Here is a 15,344-nt window from a genome sequence, read left to right on the forward strand (position 1 = left end):
TGAGGGTCAATTGAAACCAATTCCCTCTGTCGGACACAATTAATGGGGTTGCCCGGGCTGGGCAGAAGGGGGGCAGCCGCAGGCCTTTGGTTACTGATCCTGCCGCAAAAGCATGCCAGGAATTTGCCACCTGGAATTTGCCCTGTGACAATAACAAATCCACCCCCTTCCAAACCCACCTCCTTTTCTGTACACACATGGATACATCCTAAAATACCCCCTTGTCCCGTCCACCCACCCACAAGGGAGGATGGGTGACAGGGGAGTGGTTAGAGGTTGTCCACAGTCTAGTCACCCACAATGGACCAGGGAGAGAGAAGAAGAGAAGTGGTGTAGTGTGCAGCTGTAGAGAAATGTACTGCAGGACTTTCTGATCCAGTGACTCTAAAGGTGGGGCCTAGGGATCCTCATGGGTGCTCAAGGGTTGTCTCTGGTTTTCAGCAAATCACAAAGACAAGCAGTTTAATTTTGCGATTATTTCATCCACTTAACACAGAAAAAGTATCTATTCATCCGCATGGTTTTGAGGGCCTTTCCTATCGATCGAATGTGGAGAGAGAATAGTGCGGAAAGCAAAAAAATGAGACTCTCAGACAGTGAGAATGAGAGCCAGCCTCTGCGTGTCTGAATCAATCTTCGGATAAGTATGGACGATCGATCCACCACCAGACCATATACAGTTAAGCACTTCAGTGGATGTGCACTAATTGTCCTGTTGACATTAATTGTCATTAAAGGGCTTAAAATGGCCTCCCGGCTGTGAGTTACATCCTGCGCCAAGGTTGCAACCCATTTGTTTATTGGTGATATCACAGCTCTCTCTGCCGCTAACACACAGGTCACTGTTAAATCGGACAGGTTGACCACTGCACAGGAAGGGTTTATACGAAGTAGCGCTGCCCCTTTAATGGCACGTTTCTCACAGATGACATCATCAGTCTTTTCTGTTGTCCCCATTAAATGGTCAGTATGTTTGAAGAACCCTCATTAAGCTAGAGGGAAAATGTCTAGGTGTGTGTGTGGTTTATGTCATAGCCCACAGCTCTAACTTCCTGAGGGGATCTCTAAAAGGCATCCCCCCCTGCATTGCTGCCACACCCCTTTAAACGGGGTGAATCAATCAGATTCATTTGGCCTAACAAATTGGTTTGTGTGTGTGTGTGTGTATTCGCTCAGGATTTGAATAGGGGGCCAAAGGTGCATAAGAAAGGAGCTGTGTGGAGGGGAGAGGGGGCAGAGATGGATACACACCGATGCAAGCCTAACACATCCCACGAAAAGGGGTCATGACCCTTACTGCACTCAAACAGTGTTTCAGAGCGGTAGAGACACGGAGAGGGTGAGAGCTCATCTACCAGAGAGCAGCACGGACAAGACAGGAAACATGATTAGCTACACAGATATCACCTCATCTGACTCTGTTTGATTGGATGCTTTCCTTTCATCTTAATGCGGCCATGCTGCATTAAACTGAGAACTGCCATGGGAAGCTAAAACTATTTCATATAATTTAATGTGTAGAACACAGTGTCTTTTATCACAGAAATGCTGATCAGATACAAACCAGTATCTCACTGTTATAAATCACTGTGACCTAAATGTATGCCAGGTCACATCTAATTGCGATAGTTGGATTCTGAATAGCCTCAGTGTTTGCACATCTGCTGTTGTGAATTCTGTGCTCGGATTTATTATGTCCACGGCAATGCATGTTCACATGATCAGTGGGTGACCCAATTACAGAACCAAAATCAAATGTACTGCACAAACTTTGAGGCAATCAATCCATGCCCCTGATAGATTGCTGAGTAAAAGCATGTGACGACCATCCAACTTAAGCTGGGCCCTCTAGAAGGGATGATGATTTACACGACTGCACCTCTAGTGGCCGGATGACTAAACTACAAAAGGTTTGTTCTTGAGCGCCACACAGAGTGAAGTCCTTCCTAAGTCATTTGAGCAAAACCCTGCCATTCAGAAAGCTTTCCCTCCTCTTCCCTTCTCTCATGAATGGGCCTCTGATTGAAATGAACAATGCCCACACCTTGAACAGGACCACTGATTCGAGGGTCCATTGTGCTGGAAAGGAGGGAGAGGATCGGCCAACAAGTGGCTCTCCCACTCTGTTATCACAGGACTCTGCTGTCTGTGGTGGGCCTTTATGACTTGTTGTGCCACTAACCCCCCATCGCGTCATGGAGAATGCTGAATGACTGCACTACCTTGGCTCTCATTGGCCTCATTTGCACCAAGAGAAGGAGGGGAGGAGGAGGAGGAGAAAGAGGAAGAAAGGGGGGGGGAGAGGGAAAAGAGAGAGGAGGGGGGGGGGGGGGGGGGGGGGGGAGCAGGAGAGGAAGGTTGAGAGAAAGAGCAGTGAATGGCACCATAACATAACAATGCACTTGGAGGCTCAGTTGGCAAACACAGCTGGGCCAGCCACAGTGAAGCGTTTAATGAGTCATAACTCTGAAGAGACAGGGGGCTACTAAAGCCACTTTTACTATATTGCAGTCTCTCTCTAATGCACACAAATACAAGCACACATACACTTTATATTACTATGAGTTTGATAGTACTTTACTGCATATGTATATAATATATTAGCATACAGTTGTGAGCACATTTCCCCATATTGCACACGTAATCTAGACAATTAGACTTCCATCTCTGATTCGCCAGGTGTAATACAAAAAACACTCACCTCAATAACCTGCTTAGAGTCCAACCTGAAGTTAAAGTCCCCAAAGACAAAATATGGCACCTTTTCATACCGCTGGTCCGTGATCCTGCAAAACATTACAACACACTCGTCAGTGACAATGTTTTCAAACGGACATCGTAACATCTGTGACGGGTGCTGGCAGCCTGAACTCACCAGACAACTAATCACAACCCTAATGATCCTAAATTATTACCAGTCATGTCAAATAACAGAGAAGATTCTGAAAAACATATTAGTGTTGGCAAACATCACCATAAGCTGGCAAAGACTTTTCAAGAGGGCATCTAATGATCCCCTTGACCTCAGGGTGTTTAGTTCATGAGGGCCACAGCACCACCTAGTGGTCAGCACACTTTGATTAGAAGGTTTTCACATTTGCAGAGCTGAGACGATACATTCTTTGCAAAGTTTTCTGTGCTCTGACAGTCTTTTGGTAGACATTGATGATTTATAAGATAGTACACACAGTATGGATGTAATGATGGAGCAGAGAGAGAAAATAACAGAACATAATATAGAATACAAATTTTCAGGAAAAACATGAGTCCTAGGATGAGGACTTAAAGGTTTATAGATGACATAGACATATAGGTATTTAAACAGCTCGCAACCTTGAAGAAAAAATCTTCTTTATAATACTGTCACCTTCAGAAAACCATGTATTAAATAAACCTAATGATATTGTTTAACATGTTTGCAGCTTCCTATGTGCAACTATTTATTCAAAAGCAAGTGAATCTTTCACAGCACCCACATCGTCCCTGCACCAGGTTATCTTCATCTTTTAGGACTTATCTGCTGAACATGTTCCTGAACACAAGTAAACATGCTTTCAGTTCAAATTGTAAACTCTCAGCACGAACACCACAATTAAAATAATAAATCTTGATAATTTCTTTAATAATCTGCTTTGAAGTAAAAGAAAATTCAATTAGTTGGATTGATCAAAGGAAGAGGGAAGCAGCCCAAACCCTCTCACTCTGTAGATTTATGTGTGGACTTGTGGGACCCTGAGTCAGAAACAGACTTGAAACAGCTTGAAGGACTCCATCTACCCATGATGCCACAGGCTCTACCTCAGGAGGACTGTGACTAAAGTGACTCCTATTTGTGCCTGACTTGTCTTGTACTTGTCACTTGTCTTGCAAATGTTTTTAATGCACTGACTTCATTGCTTTCTAAACCTGAGAGTCTGGTGTCAGTGGATTCATCGAGTGTAGATCCTCTCACTGAACTACGTCCAAATCTCTAGAACCTCACCACAGGGCCAGCATCCCAGTGCTTAAAAAAAAAAAAAAAAAACACACACCTAAGCGACATATAATTAACTCCTATGCCTCATCACTTACTTAAAAGTGGCTCTTCTACAGAGCACAGATAGGAAATTAAGGTGGACGTAGCGCAGCCTCTTGTGTAATTAATGATTCAGGATGCTTGGCTCGCTATCTCCACTAATCGCACGGATAAATCTCACCACGGACTTCCCAGGCCCAGATAACAATATATTTATGGGGCTGTAAAGAGAGAAGAAGCTCCTTCTTAGTGGTGGGTCTCGGCTCTGGCCGGCTGTCGTAAAGCACGGCCACTTCTTCTCTGGGAGGGAGGGAGAGGGAACAGCACGGAGGCGAAGGTGACTGGAGTAAGAGGCGGGGAACGCAGCTATTATATTAAATAGAGAGTATGTCATTTTGACATCCCATTATATTAAACAGAAACTGGATCGTCTTTCTCCTCCAGAGGCTTTTCAGGAGGGGTCAACATAAAGATGGGAACATCATCTAGAATTTTCCAAAATAACAATCAAAGTGTTTCATGGTTATGATTGAGACTGTTGGACATAAACTTAATTCTTTTCTGGAGTAAACAAACACTTCAAAATGAGATGTCCCATTTTCCTGCCATATTTTATTTTGAATAATATGGAACTTTCTTGCTATTTGGGCTGCAACTACCAATTATTTTCTCAAGTAGTCATTTAATAATTTGGTCTAAAGTAGCTTGTTTTGTCCTTCCAGAGGTTAAAAGCCAAAGATGTTCAGTTTGCTGTACTGGAAAAGTTGAGAATCTTGAAACAGTGAATCTTTGTCATTTGAAAAAAGACTTAATGACTAATTTTCTTAAGTAATTAAATGCAATGAATTATTGTTTAAGGTAAAGGCAAGTTTGATCACAGTCGTGTCAAATATTTTTGGCAGGGCAGTATATTGAAAAGCTCATGGTAACTGACTCATAAGGTGCCATTTGCTTTCATCAACATAACATTAATTCAGCACAGGAAACAAAAGTTTAGCTCATTTACCTGAGTGCACCTCTTCTTCACAGTAATCAGAGCAGAAACACTGGCTCTGATATCTTCTTAAAAACAAGGACAATGTGTCTCCTACATTAACAAATTGGTTCACTTACTGCACTGAGTTTTTAAAGTTGCTTACAATGGTCTCAAAGCCAGAGAGTCTCTGGTCCAGTAGCCACAAGTCAACATTATGAGGAGACACTGATGCTTTAACCAAACACTGAACCCCTACGATCTGACTCACTGCTTATCACTATGGTTACATTTTTCAGCAATACTACTGAATTAAACTGTTCTACTAATCACAGCCTGATAAAGACTATGTATGTGTGTGTATGTGTGTGTGTGTGTGTGTGTGTGTGTGTGTGTGTGTGTGTGTAGTAGCTCGTTAATACACTCAAACTGGGACTGATGTCATTAATGACTTCACATTCTGGTGCTAAGAGACTCAGCTCTATTTAAACAGGGTTAGTGGCCAGTTTATCCTGTTGTTCTGAATGAAGGGCAGTAAAATGACTGAACATACACGTCAATGCAGTTGTTACAGGCGTGGGAACTCCCGTACTCCTGGTGCTGATAGAGAACTTACCACATCTGCTGTGGCGAGTGCAAAATAAAAGCCAAAGGTAAATTGACTAAACCTTTACTTTTATTTTGTAGTAATCTGAGACAATCAGACAATGACACAAAAATGACACAATACAAAAACTAAAAGAGATGATGATGAACAGGGGAGAAGAAGAGAGTGGGGAAGTCTCCCAAAATAAAAAGAGAAGTTGAAAAGTGGAAGAGGGAGGAAGAGTGTGTATGTGTGTTTCTCCAGAGCCTGGAGGTCTTTCTCCTCTACGTCCTGTAGCTTTATCCCGCTAACAGCCATGTCTAATACCCGCAGCCTGGCTGTTTTGTCTGCCGCTCCAAGATATCAGCCACAGGTCAGAAGGTAACACTGTGTTTACACGATCATTTCCTAAAGCACTCATGGTGACCCACTGGTGTGAAAGTTGACTTTTTTCTTGGCCTTTGTGGGGAGGAGCGAAGAATTGCAACATTACCTACAGCTACTGGGCGTGAAAAGGGCCTGCGGGTGGGGGGTCCCTGAGCCTGGGGGGCCCCCCTCACTGACCCTCACCCCTGGCAGGGGCCTCCATTAGCCTCGTCATCACACTTCATTCACGCAAACTGTTACAGTGTCAGTGACATTCTCCCACAAAGACGCACTCCTTTACACAGTCTATAAACGTGCTTTCTCCTGGCCAATTCATCCCGCAGTGACACCCCTGAAAGAAACTCTTCACAAGGGCCGTTCTCACTGAGGTTTGGGCTGGGGCCTTCGTCAGGCCTTCCTAGGGGCCACACAAAGACAGGGGTCAGACACTAATTTATAACACAGTCTCTGACTCTGCTCCCAGGCTCCTTAAACCACCAGCACAAAGCGGCAACGTCACATTCTCTCTCTCTGATTCTACTTTTCTCCCATAGACAAACATACTGTCATAGCAGTGAACAAACATGGAAAAAAAATGTTTTTGCACCAACGACACTGACAGCATCTAAATCACAGATAACACTCATGTAGACCTAAACAATTCCTGCCTGCTTTTAAATCTTTCTCCTTCACAGCAGCCTCAGCCTCTCGCCGACTCCTCGGCAGATTATACACTATGATTGACAGCTAAACTGAACCATAATAGACAGTCTATACGGGATTATGAGGGTGAAACTGGGGGCCATGTCATGATTATATTGACAAGATGACTTACCATAAGTTGGCCGGTCAGATTCGACTTTTCACACAATGGCTGGGCTGAGCGCAGTCATCCATTGTAAGTAAATGTTGAGAATTTGGGAGAATGTTAACATTGTGAAGAATGTGCTGGGTGACGTCTTTCTGAATGGGCCTGGGGTGGCGCCTGACAGGACCTTTGACACTGCAGGACAGCCTTCCCCTCGTCCCCCTGTTAGCACCCCGGCTCCTCAGTGACGCCCATCCCAACGAGAACACCACACAGGAAAGATGTGGTGCTGAGGGGGTGCAAGGATGTTGCAGCGGTCACACAGAGGTTAACGAATAAGTCGGGTCAAACTAACAGCACTGTCTACACGTTCTCAAGATGGGGAAGACGGAAAAGTAGAGCCGACTTATGGGATAACGTGCAGAGCAGGCGACAACACTTTCTCTGACTGTCCCTGCGAAGTGTCTGCTGAATCTTCACTGCATGGACTTTTGTATAAAATGGACTGGATTGGACATCATTCTATAATTTCAGGAAGTGAATGACACACCACCTGTAGTCGAGGCTGGATTACCAGCTGGGCAAAGCTGGCACCTTCCTCATGGTCCCAGACCTCCAGTGTTCCCAATAGCCCCAGGTTCCCTGTGTGTCAACTGGCTTTTGGTCATTTGATCACTTTTAAATTTGTTAGGGAATTCACGCTAAAGTACAGCATCAACTAGATTCTGCATTATTATGTAATCTTAATACCCTGTGTCCAAATCTAGTGATGAGACTTTATTATTTTAAGTTATATTGTGCTCATATGGTGTGTTTTCCTAAAAAGATGAAATGCACCAAAATTAAATATCAAAATGAATTGAGTCTTATCCAGTTACCATGAACTGATGCTAATGGGAACATGGACAATAGGGGGTGGGGGGCAGGGGGGTTATTTGCCCCAGTCTCCCAGACAGGTTATTGCAGGCGAGCCAGTACCAGCTGATAAAATGATGAGCAGCCAACCAACATCAAAACCTGTCTCCTTGGGAATCCTGGGAAACACTCCACTTGATTACTTCAGCTGCGTGCCACGATACTGGCTTCATAATGTGAATATTAAATTTCTTATTAACTTACAAGTTATAATTCTGGCAACACTGATAAATACAAACTGTGGGAACATGAGCTCTTTTCAGGTGCTAAAGAAATGGTGATGTCTGTATGTCCCTCACCCTGTCTCACAGTGACTGCTGCACTCTGTGTGTGTGTGTGTGTGTGTGTGTGTGTGTGTGTGTGTGTGTGTGTGTGTGTAATAAACAGCTCTGTGAGCAGAGAGACACTGGAGAAGATTAACCTCTGCTCCTGGAGGCCTCCCAGGGTGAGAAGGCAGTTCAGAATCTCACAGTGACACCACAAACATATTCACATGGTCACCTGGACACACACACACACACACACACACACACACACACACACACACACACACACACACACAAAACATTGTTACAGTGTAATTCGTGTATAGCCAGACAAGTGCCTACTTTTCATTTAGATACCAGATATAAACAAATCAGAAAAAATGGAATTGTATTGTATTGTACATGTTATGACATGGACGCTGCACTGGAAAATGTGATCGCTTAGCATATATACATGCATAGACACACATGCGCACGCACGCACACATACATGCACACACTAGTCTCTTTAATAAATTCATTCAGGCTTTATGGAGAATCTCCCTGTGATTATCCAGTCCTCCCTCTTGCAGCTCAACATGTCTATTGGCTGGAAACTAGCCGGCCTTTCTCCCCTCTTTCAGCCTGTTGTTCTGGGAAAAGCCTAAAGGGAAACATTTAGATTGGAGGGCTCTTTGAGACACTCTGACAGTTGACTGATGACCGTCCATAAAATGACAAAGCATCGCTGTGTGGTGGCCAGTGCGGCCCACTGCCTCCCCATGGGAAACTAATTGCTTTGAATTGTTAACGGCAACATTATTTTTCTGCCAATCATTGCTTTTCAATGCCCCGAAAATGAGCATGAAACAAGTCTTTTCAGCGAACAAAACAGTTAAATGTCCCCAATGTTGATCAAATTAACTTCAGCACTGTGACAATGGACTATATTTGTGTGAAAATAATGGCGCGCCACAAAGGACGCCTTTATGCCAGGATTTCACAGTTGTAATGTAAAACTGTTCTCCCCTGAACCGGACCAGGCACCCTGAATGGGGGTTGGAAAAAAGAAACAAATGCCAATACACAAAAGGGATTTTTTTCAAGGAAGACGAAAAAAAAAAAAAAAAAACTGTTGATTTTATCTCATGCTATCATTTCACAGGCTCATTTAGCAGCCATGTTTTCCATCCTCTAGAGAGGCCGGGGTTAACACTATCACTTCCATTACATCAGCTGTCTCGGGCAGATTAAAATAAATACACATACATTTTACTGCATACTCTAGTATCTTGTCCCTTTACAGCAGTTTGTGTCAGATTCAATAATATTCTTAAAAAATAAAGAAGAAATAGTGAGTTTTTTTTACATTGTGTGCACACAAAATCAATTAAACCTTGACATGATTATAAAACAATGATCTCTGTACATCAAGGCATAGCTGAGTCAACAATGTAAATAATGCTTGATGCAGCCCTGAACACATATGTGCATTTTCAAAGGACAGGAAAACAAGCAGGGAAAGCATTTCAAGCAGAGCCTTGCTTTGCTCTCATGGAAGTGGCCCACACATCAGCACAGGCTTTAGAGCAGTGCTTTTTTGATGTGACTCAATAGTGAGGTCTGGCCGGCTAAACGCTGTTCCTTCTCAGCATTGTTCCCCCGAGGCCTTGAAGCACTTTGGAGATAAACACCGTTTAGCAGTTAAAAGGGCCACAGAGGAAAAGGCTTATCAGATGTGTTCTCAATGGGCTGCAAGCTGCATTATTAGGCCTGGGCCCCAGATAAGATGGAGGCTGAAGTTTGATGCCCGGCAGCAGAGCTCTGTCCCCAGCACTGCTGTGTGATCAGCTCCTGTGCCGGCTGCCTCATGGATCTTGGCTGGTGGTGTGTTCAGCAGCACCCCTCCCCTCCTCTTCCTCCCATTCCGCAATGAGAGATTAGAGCTCAGAGAGGGAGAGAGGAGAGAGAAGAGGGAAGGAGGGGGGAGTTTGGCTTTAGATATTCCCCCTGTCCCTTTTCCTGCTCTGTTTTCTGGGGGTAGGAGTCAGAGTTAGGACAATAGCCAAAAAGATGGTTCCCAACCAGCCGCTGAATGGGAACACTGTTGGTGGTAGCGCTTCATTCAAAGCCTGGCCTGGGCACATTGTCCTCCCAGATCGACAGAGGAGAATGGAGTTTGCTGGTGGCTGCCAAAAGGTTAGCAGCCTCTGTGAAAGGACCGACCCATTATTCACTGCCCTTTACAGAGCCCAAGCACCCTTTGTGCTCCTCCTCCCTTCCCTCTGCACCGCCAGCTTTTTCTCACTTCGGTGCTCCGGATCTGGGCCCGACAGTTTCCCCCAAAGTGAGCGACTGAGGCGCGATGCCCCCACTATCCCACCCCTGTGCCCCTAGCAAGGAATACCAGGGTAGCCGGAACATATAACGACCTCCCCACCACCACCTTGCCTCACACCACTTACCCCTCATCCCCACCCCTGTCAAAAAAGAACCTTTAAATGATATGGCCCAGAAGTAACAACAGGGTTACCATCCCAACACAAGGGGATTTAGAAAGAGGGAGCATGGAAACTGCAACTCAGCCAACACAATTTCAATTCAATCCCACTCAGCCACCCAGCGAAAACTGAGGGACTCTGCTATTAGGTGTATTTACAAGGGAACCTTTAAAAATAAATCAACTTGCAAAAGCATGATGAAAGCAGCGGAAATACAATGAAAACACGTGAATGTAAGCAACAACAGAGGTCCTTTTCAAACTTCATGATGCCAGTAAATCCAGGTAAGTTACAGCGTAATAAAAATAGCAAAAGCTGCCATATTCTTGAAAAACACTCCCACTTCCCTGTCCATTAAAGGCGGACCATTCTTTCATCAAATCAAGAATGAAGCACAGGTAAAATATGGCCTTGGAGAGGATACTTTAAAAAGTGCCTCATAATTCATGCACATCAGAAAGCCTGGAGATAATATATGCCACCCATATATGCATGTAGTTATTCAAAGTCGAGGTGGCGGGGAGCCATGTCGTGCATTCTGATGCTATTTGAATGGGAGGTCACCTGCCGCGAGGCTGGTACTGGGCTTTTATTCTGTGTTAGCATGGCCAGGTAGGGAGCAGGGGTTGCACCATGTACTCTATCATTCTGCTCCGCTGCAAATGGATATCCCATAAATCACATTACCGTGGCCTATGAATAGATAGCCTGGTCTGTTTGTATGGAGGCTGGCTATACTCAGTGCAGACTGAAAAAATCTTTACCATTACTTTAAAGAATTCCCACACCCCTGCCAGGGTAATTAAAAATGTTTAATTAATTCTAATGGTTGATCCTCTTGGGAGCACAAATGTAAATATAGCATAAACTGCCTATTAAATAACAATACACCTCAAATAGATCTGGACATTTCTGCCTGATGTTGGTGCTATAGGAATAGAGGCACAAAAACTTAAAGGTTCATCCTCTGTGGACTATGAACACTTATAGCAAACTTAATTGATATCAGGGAAATAATTTTTCATATCTAATGTGCAAAGCTGAAAAACAGACCTGAGGGCTGAACTCATGCACCTTCCAAAATGGAAAGAGTTCATTCTCTCGGCAGAATGAATATGGTAAATATCATGGCAATGAAATTCGGTTTCATCCTTTGAGGACCAGAAAATCCAACTCATTCTGGATACCAGGACAATCAATGCCAAATTTCATATCAATTTTTTTGTAAGTATTTTTTGAGATATCTTGCTCTGGACCAAAGTGTTATAGACAGACGTGTAGCTTTCTTCCATTTAACAGTAGTGGGACAGAAATGAGGATGAATATAGGATTAGATCACACAAAAAAAACAGAAAATGTTGGAAAGTAAGAAGGAGTTAGAGGGAGGGACAGAAAAAGAACAGATAAAAGAGACTTGGGAACTCACAGACCGTGTAGTGAGTAAGACCCCCTACTTCCACAGACAGATGTAATCCCACTGGTCTAGGACTGAATCCTTCTCTGCTGTACCTCTCCTGTTCAGTTTCACTCAAATCATCCTTTACAATATAAATACAGGTTTTGTCACATCAGACAAAATGTGGATTTGTGACTAGCTACTACTACCTTTTTGTTTAAATGCAATTCACATTCTTTACATATATTTCTTTATATGTATATGTCTTCAAAAAAAATAAAATAATAATAATATATTTTAAAAAAAATATATATATACAGTATATATATATGTATATATGGTACTGGTGCTGTTTGTCCATATGAATTTTACCTGATGAAGACTGGACAAAACATCACAAATAAAGTCAGATCAAGTGGTCAGCTGCTTTTTCTGGTTCTTTCTCAGTCAGAGTTTTTGATTAAATAGTCTATAAATCTGAACAACTTTTATTATTATTGTTATATAAGTTTATTTATTATCATTATATATACGTTTTATTATTATTTATAAGACATTATTACCTTCAAAATATATTAACAACATTTCACAGGTCATCTGAAAAACTGCCAAATAAGCAGAAGGCTTCCTGCTTAATTTCATTTCATTATGCTTCTCAATTAAGAGTAGACACTTTACACAGAGAGTGAGTCCAGCAAACACTTTAAACAGTGACAAGTCTGACAACATCTAGTCATGGAAGACACAGTTAGTCTCTTCCCTTGATCTGTCAAGGATGTAGTGGGTAGATGAAAACATAAGAGCAACAGAGGTGGTGTCCAGTGCGTACAAACCTGTCTAAAACGTAGCCAAGGGCCTTCTGCCTGGTCCCAGAGTAGACTGAGGGGCTTTTCTCCCAGGCCACCAGGTTGGAAGCATCATGGAAAAGGTGGATGTTGACCAGATCAAAGGCACTAGGATGAAAGAACAAAGTGTGAGTGAGCATCTTCCCCTAGAACCACATAAATATGTAGAATATTAAATATTTGAAGTTTATTTCCAAGTGACAAAACTGTTCTTCTTACTCTACTATTGGTATATTTCTGAAATTTACAACTTGCTAAACATTATTTAAATATCTGTCCTGACAGAGTAACAAATACTATCCACCAAGTAAACAGCATAAAATAAAATGTATTAAGACTCTGTAACCACTTCTTAACCCAAGCATGTGAACATATACGTATATCTACCAGTGAAAACACTCGGCTTCCTTTCAGTTTGTCCTGTCAGGGAAAAGCAAGATAGCTCAATGTACAGTGATGAACACCGCCCTGCTCATCCTGCCAATCTGGGGTGTTTTGTTAGTATAATGTTCAGCAGGGTGACCCAGAGGAATTGCTCTTATCTCAAGGGGGTTTATTCTACAGTGACATCCTGAACAGATGAATACATGCACGGTCTTCGCTATCTCTGTCTATCCCATCTCTGATCTGATCTCCCTATTCTTCACCAGCGTCTCTCTTTCTGCTGCTCTTGTCAAACGTCATGCCCCTATTAAATGCTTACCGTTTCAGCTCTTTAGTTCTCATGTCATCCCTCTATTAGATTACAATCCCTGCCTCTTCTCCCCCTCAGCCTGCTCACCCCCCCTTCTATTCCCTGCTCTGCACACTGGAAGCCAGCGTTTGTATTCATCCCATACAGGTTCAATTGCATGTAATGTTTTTTGTCATCTGTCATATGCAACTGCTTGACTAACATGATTACGTGTAATCAAATCGCCGCTTGCTGCTGTGGGACACTATCCGGAGAGGATTCAGCTATGTAACTCAGTGTGTGTGTGTGTGTGTGTCTGTACTGTCTGTGATACCACAGCACACACAGCTTGCAGTGGCTTCTGGGCGAAGCCAGACAGGATTCACATGGTTAGATGTTCATCTCTAATCTCAATGATACAGTTGTAATGATTCAAGGTTGAACAGATATGAGGTGGGAAGCGTCATTGAAAGGACTTATTAATAAAACTCACCAGTCAGCCAGGGCCCATCGAGTTCTGATGAATCCCTTTCTGGACCACTTGCACTGCAGAACAGAGAGACTCAATTCAGCATGACAGTGGTAGACTTTGACATTACTGAGGCTTCAACTGTCATAATGAGGCAAATTAAAGTAACAGCATCAAATGATTTATGGAAGAGAAGTAACAATGTCCACTACCTGAGAGCAGGTTCATATTTTACCTTTTTCAACACCATCAGAAACTTTTAGTTCAATTTTCATCCATCAAATTTTAAAGGTTTCAATGAAATGAAACTTTTGAATAAAAGTTGCTCACTTTCAGAACAAAGTTGTTGATGAATAGATACAGATAAACATGATTGTCAATGAATAGATTAGGAGTAGTAGGAGAAGTACTTAGTTACAAAGTAAGTACATTTACACAAGTACTACACTTAGATACAGTTTTGAAGCACTTGTTCGTAACTAAAACAGGTCAGTCTGATGATATTTTATACTTAACAACATTTTTACTTTTAACTCCACTACATTTACAGTTTCTGACAGTTACAGCTACAATTTACTGTGCGCATTAAGATTGTTTACACACAAAATATGATGCATTCTTATAATATATAAATTAGGATTTGTTACTTTCTTGTGTTTTATATGTAATTAATTAAAATATCCTCAGGATTTGCACAGTAGGTTGGACAAAACAAGCAATTTGACAGCATTAATGTAAGTTGGATTTATACATTTTATAGAGAATAATAATAATAATATCCAAATTAATTTATAATGAAAGTAATCATTAGTTGCAGCCTTACACTTAAAGAACACATAAATACATACAAATAATATGTAGACATTGTTAACAGGCAGGAAGCCAGAAGTCAAAAATGTATCTATACATTTGATTTTTCAGTCACTTCAAAAGTCAGTTTGAAATTTCTTGTCAGTTGATTTGCAACATGTTTGATAAATAATAAATAATGAAAAATAATGACAAATAACACAGAGAAGTGTTGTATGAACGGCTTCAATCCAGAACCTACAACCTGTTTCGGTGAAAGTTATACAAAATATAAAAAGCATAGCATGTAGACATCTAGTATGCAGCTGTTTGATCAGATCCCACCAGCCTCGAGTTAATTATCCAATCACAAGTCCAAAGCTCTTTCTCAAACAGCACATGATTCACCATGAAGCTGGTTATTAAATGAGAGACAAATTGATGTTGTGAGTGTTCTCATTCTGAATAGATAAATAAGTCTCTTTCCCTCAGCCTCTCTCTTTTTCTGTCCATCTCTCTCCGATACTCCTGATGGGGAGTTAACTGCAGTGATGAATAAACTAATTATGGGCCAGGTCACAAAATTACAAATTGACTAATTTTATTTAAAAATCTTAGATGCAAATTAAAGGGCTAAGAGGTATTTGATTGCACCTCACATCCTTCAATCTGCATTAGTACAAGATTAACTGTATCAAATTGAATTACATTAGCATACTTGAATTAATCCATACTGCCTCGGCAGAATGTATGGGCCCAATTA

The 15,344-nt window shown here is 42.1% G+C and overlaps 1 protein-coding gene across 3 annotated transcripts in view; it reads right to left on the reverse strand.

The window, feature by feature from the left end:
• inpp5a (inositol polyphosphate-5-phosphatase A) overlaps window positions 1–15,344 on the reverse strand; it is a 137,726-nt gene that overhangs the window by 34,560 nt on the left and 87,822 nt on the right. For all 3 annotated transcript variants that reach the window (XM_022743827.1, XM_022743829.1, XM_022743828.1), the window contains exons 7-9: window positions 13,817–13,869; window positions 12,639–12,758; window positions 2,702–2,786 (exon numbers count right to left, since the gene is read on the reverse strand). In XM_022743827.1, coding sequence (XP_022599548.1) covers window positions 2,702–2,786; window positions 12,639–12,758; window positions 13,817–13,869 — 258 coding nt within the window. The remainder of the gene's footprint in view (window positions 1–2,701; window positions 2,787–12,638; window positions 12,759–13,816; window positions 13,870–15,344) is intronic.

Source organism: Seriola dumerili, unplaced genomic scaffold, assembly GCF_002260705.1.
Source record: "Seriola dumerili isolate Sdu_G_001 unplaced genomic scaffold, Sdu_1.0 BDQW01000073.1, whole genome shotgun sequence".
NCBI lineage: Eukaryota > Metazoa > Chordata > Actinopteri > Carangiformes > Carangidae > Seriola > Seriola dumerili.